Below are 12,451 nucleotides of genomic sequence, written 5' to 3' on the forward strand. Positions count from 1 at the left end.
AAGGATTTGTTCTTCAGTTGAGCAGGATAAATAAAGAGGCTAAAGGAGTTCTGTAATGAGTTGAAAATCAGGATGCACCAATCTTCATTCTCAACAACTGTTAGCCCAATCCTATGCATGTCTACTCAGAAGTCAGTCCCATTTGAGTCAATGGGGCTTACTCCCAGGAAAGTGTGAATAGGATTGGGCTGTCCGTAATGTTAAGAGGCACATTTTCATTTTGATTCTTATCCATGCAGGTGAATACCTCTCATTGCAGCTGAGAGGAGTTGCCGTGGCCTGGTGGCCAGTTTATTGAAATGAGAATTTGTCCCATTGTCAGTTTTGGTACATGTTTACATGTTGACCTCTTCCTTGGCCAGGTAGAATCTCACTCAAATAGCAGTGTTTTGAAGTAAGTAGCCAACCTTCATAAACTATACGTATGAAAAGGAAAATAAAATACCTTAGAAATCAGTCATACATATACTATTAATAGAGACCTCTCATAGCTGCTTATATTTCCCTTAAAATAATATTTGACCATGCAATTAAACCTAAACAGTTGTATGCTTTACGTAGTACCATGTGTACTCTAAATGAACATTGTATTAGCATCTGTAAAAATCCAAGGATCACTCAAGAATATTTGATGGCTTCATCTCTACAGAAGAGAGATGCCTGGAGCATTAAAAAAAAGTTTAAAAAGGAATCTGGTGCAAGTCACTGCTACCAAGATCCACCCCTCCTTCCCCCATTCTGCCTCCTACCTTCCCCCCACCCAGAATCCCTCTCCCCACCCTCTTCTTCCAGTCAACTTATGTGCATGCCCATGGGTAGACACTAGCGGCAGCAGGCTGCCAACACCGCCATGATTTGCAGTGGTAGCTCCAAAGTGGCATTACCTCTGTTGCAACTATTAGTTAGGATAGGGCTCTCAGACTGTTTTTCAACTTCTTTGTAGTGAAGTCACATGGGGTGGTAGTCTTGTAAACAGACGAGACACACCAATCTTCACTACCACATTTGTGATAGCATTCCATAATTTAGGTGACCAAGTGGTAGGCTGAACTGATGTTGAATCTGTCCATTAATCCAGCCAGCATGTGGATTTCACCATATGAAAGAAATTTCATATTTCACCATTTCACCATTTCCAGAAAATTGCTTTGTGGTGGGGAGAGAGGAGTCCAATTATTGTTCTACAAAAGAAGTTTTGATATGCTGCTATTTTAAGCTACTAGATAATTATGATATCTTTCCTCTTTGAGACATGAATCTCCTTTAACCATCAGAATAAACATTTAAAAACAAATTGCGCAAAATGGCTTCCATTTGCCACATTTAGGGCCTAATCCAACAATCTGTTTGCAGTTAATCTCTCTGCCTTGGACCAAGCCCTTAAAATTATTTGTTTCAAAGTTCATCTCACAGTTTTCTTCCATCAGTTGACTCACATATATGGAATAAGAATAGATCGGTGCAGAACTTCAGTTACTTTCATGTGAAATCTCATAGGTTTGAACTCAAAAGGCTAACTCAAGATCTGTAAAATGTTACCCACTGAAGACGAGGGTAAGTACGTATCCGATTCCTCCTACTTCCCTTCTACTGTAAGGATGTCTTTAAGGATGTCTTAAATCTTTGATTTAAATCACCAGAAGACTTAGCTAAAACATTTATAGCTTAGCCTTCCTTGGATTTGATTTCCCACTTGCCCACTTCATAATGCTGAAAGATCTCGCTAACTTGTGTTGCATTCTTGTTTTGTTTCCTGTCCCGTCCCCCCCGCTTCTTTTGCTTCTAATTAGGGAGATTAAACAAGAGCCTGATGAACCTGAAGTGGATGTTTGGGAGCTTCTGAAAAATGCAAACCCTAATGACTATGAGAAAATTGCATTTCAGTATGGAATCACCGATCTGAGGGGCATGCTGAAACGTCTGAAGCGCACTCGAAGGGAAGAAAAGAAGAGTGCAGGTATGAAAACAAGGAAAGTCATGATCCTATATTTTATCCCAAGTTAGAGGGATGGTGGCGCAAGGGCGAGCCTGCTCTGTAATGGCACTACAATTCTGGAATTCCCTGCTGGGGGAATTAAGAACTATCCACTCCCTCATGGCTTTTCGGCAAGAGCTCAAAATGTTTCCGTTTGATTTGGTGTTTGGGCAACAGGTTGATGTCTGCCCTCTTTGCCTCTGTAATAGTTTTTTGGTTCTACCGCCTCTCTCTGGACCAAATAGTTGTCCCCCAATGGTTTTATTGTTTTCATTAATGATTTGACTCATTGTTTGTATACAATGTTGTTGCTGTTGCTGTTGTTGTTATCATTATTCAGTGGTGTTGCTAAGGGAGGCCAGAGCCAATTGCCCCAGGTTCCATGCTGGGTGGGGGCATCAGGAAGTGCCTCTCTGAGCCTTGGAAGGCCTTACTAGGCCTGCCAGAGATCTTACAAATACATTTCTGACTTTCATGACAACTGGAAGTGCATTTGTAAGGCCTCTAGCAGGTATTGCATGGCCTTCCCAACTCACAGAAGGCCTGTTGGAAGTCTTAGTGCACTTCCAGTTTTCACCAAATCCTGAAGTGCTTTTGTACGGCCTCTGACAGGCCTTCTGAGCATCAGGAAGACCGTGCAAAGCCTCCTTGAACCTTGGAAGGCCTGTCTGAGGCTTTAGAAATGTGCTTCAGGTTTTCACTAAAATCAGAAGTGCATTTCTAAGGGGGGAGGTGTACAAAATTTTTTTGTCCCAGATGCCAGATGGCATAGCTAAGCCACTGTTTGTATACATTGTATATTTTATTATAGGACTTTGTAAACTGCCTTGGGCATTTGCCTCGGCATGGGAAAGGCAGGATATAAATTTTTAAAATAAATAAGGAAGAGCCCTTACCTCCAATGTTGTTCCAAGCATCCACACTGGGATTTTTTTTAGTTCAAAAAGCAGCATATAAATTTAAATAATAAATAAAATAAGCTAACCATTCATTGTCACAAAATATATTTTAATTTTCTTACCTAAAATATATATGTTGGTGTGATGATCATTTTTATTTTATACCCAATATCTCTGGACATTTTGAAAACAGAAGCTAGTATTGATAACACAGGCCTGCACACATTTTGGTTCCTTAAAAGTTAGACTTATTCTTGGGTATATTTGGGGTGCTGAATCCAAAAATGCCATCTGTTTTGTCCTATCACTTTTAGTTCTTAAGATATGGCATAGCCTCATGAATGAATGGTTCAAGCAGCTTCCTCATGAGAAACTTCCTGAATCATTCACTTACAAGATTATGCCATATTTCAAAATGCTTTTAAAAGCAATTAAAAGTGATAGGGCAAACCTGAAGCCTTTTTTTAAAATTTGGCATCCCAAATTCATATGAAACCGCCATAAATTTTTGTTAAAGTTTCTCTCACCTAAATTTTGCAGGCCTATGTAATGTAAACATACCCTTATTATCTCATTTTCTAGACAATGTAGTTTCATGACAATGCCTGTGTCTTCCTATCTTTCATTATCTACTTCTCCTCTTCCTCAATATCCTTCTCACCCAACAGCTTTTGCTAAGATTTTGGATCCTGCATATCAAGTAGATAAAGGAGGTCGAGTAAGGTTTGCAGTTGAGTTGACTGATCCAACCGTGGAACTTAAATGGTATAAAAATGGTCAAGAAATCCGACCAAGTGGAAAGTAAGTATGGCTATTAACTCAAATTTAAAGAGATGGATGGATGGATGGATGGATGGATGGATGGATGGATGGATGGATGGAAAGAAAGAAAGAAAGAAAGAAAGAAAGAAAGAAAGAACCCCACCAGATTCCTCAGGGAGCACATATAAGACCATAAGATACCTGTATCTTGCTGTCACCTTCCTGCATCTAACATTCTATTTATGCTCACACCTCCCAGCAAAGACACCAGATTGCATTTGGGTTTAACTTGTGCTACTTTATTAAACACAATGACCAATTTTTAATGCATGAAACCTACTGAATATACCTTCCCTCCCTCGCCAGTCTGATTAGATAGAATTGCTTAGATAGAATAGGTTAAACAAGCACTGTTAACCAGAACAGCTGATACAACCACCATATTCAGAGGCAGTATTCATTCATTCATTCATTCATTCATTTTAACTTTTTACCCTGCCTTCCCTCCTAAGTAATTGGGCACCCAAAGCGGCTTACAATGGAATCATGATAAATCCATGCTTCTGATAAGAAGGGGAAAAGACTGAGGAATTAGGTTATTTGACTTGTGAGCTTCTAAAGGTGGAAAGTCAGTGCTTGAGTAGATGGATATTGGTCAAATCCAGCAATTAAATTTTTATGTTTTAATACTACTGCTGCTCCCCACTTAGCAGTTTTTATGCTTTTCATTTCTGTTCAATGGACAGCATACCATTGCAAAACCTTTCAAAAGGGAGGGCTTTTTTGTTGTTGTTGTTGTTTCATTCATCTGCAACTGACCATTCACCACTGAGATTGTTAGCTGCTCCCATTAAACAAACACACACTGCCTGCCAAGATACTAGTAATAATCTGCATTTGAAACAGAATCATACAGTATTCCTCTCAGGATCATTCTCAAGTTACTGCAACTCACTAACTACCGACAGACACAGATAAATTCTGCTCACAGAGCAGTTCAGCTGGGCTGCAATTTCATTGCATTCTTACATGGCAGTTGTGTTTAATATCCAGAATGAGAAATAGTAGAACTCACATGTTCAGCAATCGCATCTTCCGCCCTCATATCCTTTTTCTTTATTTCCAGGACTGTAACAGGTTGTTGTGGCTAGTTAGCATGTGCACTCTGACAGGTCAGATCTGACAAAGGAGGACAGGTTGTGTAGGCTCAAATTTCTGTAGCTGTTGATGTTCCAGACACCTGCACTGATAGTGAACTTGCTAGTCCTTAATTTGCTGTTTCTTCCCTGCCTCACAGACTGAAGAGGTGATTTGAAGAGGTCTTAATTTCTGCAGCTTCATTTAGATCCGTCCCCTGTGCCACAGAATGAGAGGCTACTTTACTAGGCCTGAATTTCTATAGGTCATAATTACATGTAGGGGCAGGGTGAGCAGACATTGTCTTTTTCCAGGACATGTCCTCTTTTTTAGCCTTGTGTCCTGGAAAAGAACTTAAATGTCCTCCTTTCCCCTTTGAATGGCCCCTGCAGGCAACGCAGAGCCTTCTTGGAATTAATAAATTTATTATTATAAATAAATTATACATAAATAAATTTATAAATAAATTATATAAATTAATTAATTAATTAATTAATTATACATAATAAATTATATGCAATAAAATTTTAAATTTAATATTAAGTAATGTAGTATTTAAAATAACCACATGAAATCAATATACAAGTGATTTTAGTTTTTATTTTGTCATGTCCTACATTTTTTGGGATGTCCTACATTTTGGGATGCCTTGTCCCCTCTTTTGCAGTTATGAAATTTGGTCATACTGTGCAGGGGAAATTCTGCTGGGTCATTATCTGCCTCTATAATGTTGAGCAGTAAAAAGGCAGGCAAATAGTCTCTAGAAATCTGCTTAGAAAAGTAGGGCCTGTCTGAGCAAAAAAAAAAAAAAAAGCCTTATAATGGCGGGAAAATTGAGGCAGAACTTCACAAAGCAGCCAAGTGATGCTTGATGATTTATGAGGCAAGGAGCAGCTGTTCCTTTTGTGCTTTCTCAAAGGGACTCTTGGGGGGAGGGAGTGTAATCTAAGGAATTATTTGTCCTAGAATAAAATTATGCCAATTATGCTTTGCTCTGAAGAGTTCCATTGCTTGAAGGCAGCCAGTTTTCTAGGAGGGCACGACAAAGATCTAGGGTTACAATTAAGTAATTGTTTTTGTGGCAGAGGGAAACCTCCAGTTCCTCCCTTTTGGATAAACTGTAAACAGGTACGTACATGTCTCTTAGACATGCACTGTGTGTGAGGTGACAGGATTCTGGACTGTTCCGTTTCATACAGTTAAGGAACTAGGGTGGGGCAAGTAGGAAGTGTGCCCTGGGCACAAAAGTAATGAGGGTAAAAAAAATGTTAAAGGGTTGTTTGAAATCCTGCTTTTTTAAACAGTTGCCTCAATTTATTTTTAAATATATATTATTTTGTACTGAATGAATTGTGCTTAGCTGCCCAAATTCACATCCAGACAAGGCAGTTCAAGACCAGATATGTTAAGAATTAGCAACATACATTATGTCTTATACAAAAAACTTTTAATTACATATAATATGCTGTGTATACAATTAGCTAAAATGCACATTGCTATACTATTCCTCTCACTTTCTGGGAACCTAATTCTGCCAATTAGGAGAGTGGGGGGAGGGGTGCTTGTTTTTTTCTTGCCCTAGTTGGTAATTCTGCTTGTTATGGCACAGACTGCAGGCATGGGGTTAGAATTTATGTTTCCATGTTAAAAAAAAAAAAATCTCTTACTGCATGTACTGACTAAGCACATTAGAGGAAAGGTTCACAGCTGACTTCTCCCTGGATTTGCTAATTTATTACATTCAGGATTTTTTTTTCTTTCTATGTGGGAGGATTCAGAATATGACTTCCCACCTACAGTCTGAAATAGAAGAGCCTAATATTCTACCACATTCTTAGATGCCAAAAGGCAGAGCCTGTGGGACAGATGGCATGCTTTCCAGTCCTGAATCTCTCCAAAGGAATTCTCTCCACTGCCAGCATCTCCCAGCAGTCCATAGGCAGAAAGCGGTGTGAAGGGGCTTCAGCCTCTTGGACAGGGATTGTGGCTGTGAGCAGTGGCCTCCCCAAGGCCTGTACATTCTCTCAAGAAGCCAGCTGAATTGAATACACCACCTTGCATCTTTCAGGCCACTGAACAGCTGTTACATGCTAACGGGGTTTGGTCATTACTGACCTGAAACAAATGTGAACCAGTGACCTCAAGGTGAAAGGCTCCATATCTATTACCTATCCCTTGAGCCATCTGGCCTACCAGTAATGTTGGCTCCTTTACCCAGCTATTATTGTACTTTAAAAAAAAATATGTCAAGAGTGCTGGAATGAAACCTAGGCTCCTGTTACCGGTTATTTCCATCTTCACTGATCTAGGGTTTCAGAGACTGTTCTGTTCGACCCTCTTGAAGTTTGTGTTTGCAATATATTGTCAGGGGAAAGGGACTCCTGGGAGAAGACCAGATCACCAAGAGGAATAGTGCCTAGTGGGTAGTATGCACACACCTCTTCCTGCTCCCTGCTTTTCTTTTACTGGTCCAGCAGCTGAATGGAAAAGAAAACCTTGGTAATTTGTATCTACTGCCCCCATCTGGAAGCCTCCCATTGAGCAATGGATCTCCTCAGACCTGTGGTAGCAATTTCACTAGTGCAAGTCCAAGGAGAGAAAGCAGGCAGGGAGGCTGCTGCCAGAGGGGTTAGGATCTGGTGAGCACCATCGCTGCCAGATCCACCTTCCCACAGCCTCCCCGCACCATTACACCCATCCCACCCAGTTTCACCCCCATACTGTTCCACCTTCCCCCTCTGATCTCTCCCATTGGCTTTACTGCTTCAGTAGGTAATGGGAGAGCTGATGACACTCGCAGGAGGGCTCCAGCCTTCCCACTAGCATCCTGGCAGCATGCTACTCAGCACACTGCTAGAAAGCTCTTTATAGCACTTTTGCAGCAGTCACTGCCAGCAGAAGATGCGTTCTGTTGGTGGCAAGGCTCAATAGGATTGGGCTGTAAGGCAGTGAAACAGCACTCCTCCGCATTATCCTTCTAGGATCTGAAAGAATCATATGCAAGTCCAATGTCTGCAGATAATTTTCATTTGTTATTTTGTCTGTTCCAACAGATACATTTTTGAGCACAAAGGTAATGAGAGAATCTTATTTATCAACAACTGCGTGCTGACAGATGATGCCCGTTATCATGTGACTGCTGGTGATGAGAAATGCTCTACAGAACTGTTTGTAAGAGGTAAATGATGCCAGAATTTATTCCAGAGATTCCTCCAGCTTCTCTACTAATATGACTGTTAGCTTAACTAATAGTCAATATTTCGTAATATTGGGGGCGGGAGGTGGGCACATCCTCTTGTCCTTGGGAATATGGACTCACAGGAAGGCCAGCAGATCAAGGAGTAGAGGATGCAATATATGTATCTTCGGGTGCAAAATGCCCAGAAGTTTCTGACATCACTGTACGGAGAATGTGGGAGAAAATTAGCCCCCTCCCTATTCTCTCTATGGACATTGACAAGAAACCTAAAGGACAAAGCAATTGTCTCTATTCCCTTGCAAGCTTTTTGTGTGTTTAAACCAGGGGTGCTCACACTTTTTTGGCTCAAGAGCTACTTTGAAACCCAGCAAGGCCCAGAGATCTACCAGAGTTTTTTTTACAATGTTCGCGCCATCATAACATATAACATTTATGTGTACAATGTATGTTGGTGTACCTTGAGCCCCACTGAGTATAACAGGACTTACTCCTGAGTAGGCATGTCTAGGATTAGGCTGTGAGGCTGCAATCCTAGCCACACTTACCTGGGAGTAAGCCCCACTGAGTACAATGGGCCTTACTCCCGGCGTTTCCTCCCAGAGGCACCTGAAAGGGGGGAGTCGGCACTCCGCGATCTACTCATTTTGCCTCGCAATCTACCAGTAGATCGCGATCCACCTATTGAGCACCCCTGGTTTAAACAAATATGCAATGGTCTTCAACATTTTTCAAGCCACGACCACAAAAAATAAAGATAAATAAAGTATGAGACTGGGAAACCACTGTGAATTCCACACCCCCACAGGGACCCAGTGTGCTCTCCCCTGCCCCCACCTGCTCCTTTTCCCTGCCTCTTGGGACTTCACTGTGAGGTAGCAGCCTGAGCAGGGCTAGCCTTTGGAGCTGTGGGGCAAGACAGTGGGCAGACACTGTGCAGGATTATATCAAGAACTCAGTTTTGATAAGTCAGTACCGTTATTGGATTGGCTCCAAACCCTCTCTCCAAGCACAGGCTTTGAAAGATTGCCACGACTCCCCAAATGAGGCTTTGTGACCCCATTGAGGTCATGACCCACACTGCTTTATAGCAACTTGTTTCTGATATTGTTTCTTATGATTGTCTTTCCCTGTAGAGCCTCCAGTGATAGTGACAAAAGGCCTGGAAGATACCAATGCCTATATTGGTGACAGAATAGAATTATCAGTTGAAGTGTCTGAAGATGATGCAAACGTGAAATGGTATGCTACATCCATCCACCTTTAATAAATATTTTTACTCCAGTCCAACTAAGATTACTTGTGTCTGAAGGAACAAGTTAGTTACAACTAACTTAAGTCACACTGCTTTCTTCAGGTCTTGGTCATGGCTAAGGCCCCAATCCTGTCCTTTTCTTCCTCTGCCAATGCAGCCATGCTGCTAGAGTGCTCACTGAATCCTGCAGGGGGAGAGCGGTCCCAGAGAACTCCCCTGGGTAAGTGAACATTTGTTTCCTTACACAGAGGTAAGCCTCTGGTGCCAGAACAGGTCTACTTGAATCTGCATTTGTGATTTTTCTGGCTCAAGTCTGAGTGGACCCGGGAAGATGACTCAAGTCTTGGAAGGGGGATAGGATATCTCCCTCTTCCAGCCCTCATTCTACCCTCTATTCCACCCCATCTCGTCCTCCATTCCTCCACCTCCCTGCCCCAGTTTAGCTGGAGTTACTTTACTAAGAGATACTGATGCATTTATTTCAAGGTAGCTTCAGGTCTACCTTTCAGCAGAAGCTGGGCTACTTCACCAAATATAATGTGAATCTTTCAGAAGTTATGTTTAACATAATATCAGCACTCATAGAATCCTGGGTTAACTAGTTTTAGAGAAGGGACAAACAGTTATTCAGTAGCTTTGTTGTATATTCAAATGTGAACATGGGCAAAAGTATGCCCATGAGTATGTCCATGGACAAGTATGTCCATGAGCAGAAATCGGAGCTTCTGTACATTCCCTGACATTGTAGCTGATAAGCTCTCTGTTGCTTACATGGACCTCAATCCATATAGTTTTCAAATAACTTTTCATCTTGACACTTGTGTATAAGCACTAGAGAAGTGTGTTTGGATAAGTCATTCTACTAAAATTAACTGAGAAAAAGTAACTTGCCAAGTAAGCCTGGCCTTCCAGATTAGACATCAGGTATAGGTGAAAGATTTAAGTGTGGAAACCTACCCCCCCCCCCCCAAAACAACCTAATTAGAAAACATTTGTAAGCCACTGGGGCAGTTCAGTCAACTCTCTGCATAGTGATGCAGCAGAGCCAACATAGCACCATGCGGTTTTGGCATGTTGAGGCCAACTTGGGGGAAGGGAACATTTGTTGGATCGGACCTGGGAAGTGGATTATGATTCAGTGGGCACCACTGCTGCCAAACCTGCCCTCCTCCCTATCCCTATAGCTTTCCTGTTCCTCCCCACACCCACCCCATTCCACCCAATCCCTGTGTCCCTCTCAACCCCTGCACAATCTTACCAGTTCTTCTAGCAGTGTAAATGGCCCATAGAATTGGGCCATTGAAGTCCTAAATGGTAGGAAGGCAATGTATAAATCTGTTTAATGATGAAGTACAGTGAACCCCCCACTTTATAATTTATTTACAATCAAATCACCTTATGGTGACTCTCCATAGCAAAACAAAGTTCAATATATGATATATTATTCACTTTACAATGTGCTCACAATTACTACCAACAGGACCCTGGTGGGTGAGAAATACGCGAAGTAGAGATGCAGTGTTTGGTAGCACCTCAGCTGATAGCAATGTTTTTTAACATTGTCACTGTGTGTATGGTGGGAAGGATCATTTACAGTGAGACCTTGGTATACATGCGTCTGGCAACCACTAATACCGAGGTCACAGTGAAGGTGATGGCAACACTGATGCAAATGTAAGCCTTCTAGGTTTCTAGTGCTTCGGCCAGTAATATCTTGACTGTGTTTACTGAGGGAAGGCTTTGTAATTTGTGTTTTTAAATTACAACATGGTGTAAACTGATAACCATGCCCCCCCAAAGAGCATAGTAGGCACCTTTTAAATCACCTTTTAGAGAAGGAAATAACTTGGTTGTGTGGCAGCGAATTACCAAAAAATAATGCATTTTTGGGGTCATATTACATTATTTTCACAATACATTATTTTCGCAATGGTGTCTACAGAAAGGATTACCATTACAAAGCAGGTGTCCATTGTAATAATAATCAAATGCCTTGAGGCCAATCATGCTGTGTATGGTAACATGTTAAGAATATGAATATTTGTGTTCACCTCACATTGTTGTTGAGTGACCAGATCCATCAAATCTGCCTGGTTGCCATTGTGTTTCCTGGATACTGAATAGATTCAGAATAAACCATTTCTGGGCAATTGAACTAGTCTGAAGTAACTTTTTCAAGCAATTGTTATTCACCCTGAATACAGACCAGTACAGGTAGAATGTGACAATTTATTCACATGGTGGTTATTGTGTGATAGGGGAGCAGCCCACCCCATAATAAGTATTACTTACACTTGATTTCCATCAAGTGTATCACAGGTATCATGTATCTGTATCACAGAAAGGTGTCACAGAAAGAAAATGTGTGTTGATGTGGCGACGCTGGATCATTGTAAATATTACATTTAATCTGTGATTTTGCAAATTTATTCTTTAAAGAAAACCAAAATTGAACATCCCCAAATGTAAAAATGTTCACCTGCCACAATTATTTATTGTTCACAGTTGACACAGTGGGCAGCCCAATCCTAACCGCTCTGGTGCTGCTGTGTGCAGTGGCGTCAAAAGGGCTATTGCTGCATCGAGCAGCCCCATGGAGGCCTCTGGAGGAGACATTTGTCCCCTTCCCCTGAGTAAGGCCACAGGCCCCGCAATGGGGCTGCTCGTGTCTGTGCTGGGTATGATACCAGCACAAACTGGAGAAGCTCTGTATCAGGCTTTTCAGCCCAACACAGAGTATAGGATCTGTCCCTCCCCTCCCCCCGCATTGAACAGCCACACCACCACCCGGCGGTGCTACATACCCCCAGCCGGCGTCCTCTTGGCGTCAGGCCCACGATCAACTGACACTGGCCCGACACTGGCACTCCCTACTCCTCCAGTGCCATAAAAGTGCTTTATAGCATGATTATAATGCCTAGCATCAGCGCTGGAGTCCAGCACTGGCACTACTGGCTCATAGGTTTAGGTCCATAGTCAGGTGAGACCTGTTCTTACAGTGAAGAACATAATGAAAATGATTATACTTTTATTGTTTAGGTTTAAAAATGGTGTGGAGTTGCCCCTTGATAGTAAATCTCGATACAAAGTGAAAATAGAAGGTAAAAAGCACACTTTGATCATAGAGGAAGGAACCAAAGCTGACAATGCAACCTATTCAGTGATGACAACTGGAGGACAATCAGCTGCCAAGCTAAATGTTGGCTGTGAGTGAAGAATGACATTCT

General features: G+C 41.7%; 1 protein-coding gene across 1 annotated transcript in view; it reads left to right on the forward strand.

Moving 5' to 3' along the window:
* Positions 1 to 12,451, forward strand: part of MYBPC1 (myosin binding protein C1) — a 99,843-nt gene that overhangs the window by 54,317 nt on the left and 33,075 nt on the right. The window contains exons 12-16 of the mRNA XM_066634458.1: positions 1,791 to 1,957; positions 3,543 to 3,675; positions 7,827 to 7,951; positions 9,106 to 9,211; positions 12,264 to 12,430. Of these exons, the coding sequence (XP_066490555.1) occupies positions 1,791 to 1,957; positions 3,543 to 3,675; positions 7,827 to 7,951; positions 9,106 to 9,211; positions 12,264 to 12,430 (698 nt within the window). The remainder of the gene's footprint in view (positions 1 to 1,790; positions 1,958 to 3,542; positions 3,676 to 7,826; positions 7,952 to 9,105; positions 9,212 to 12,263; positions 12,431 to 12,451) is intronic.

Source organism: Tiliqua scincoides, chromosome 7 (assembly GCF_035046505.1).
Source record: "Tiliqua scincoides isolate rTilSci1 chromosome 7, rTilSci1.hap2, whole genome shotgun sequence".
Lineage (NCBI taxonomy): Eukaryota > Metazoa > Chordata > Lepidosauria > Squamata > Scincidae > Tiliqua > Tiliqua scincoides.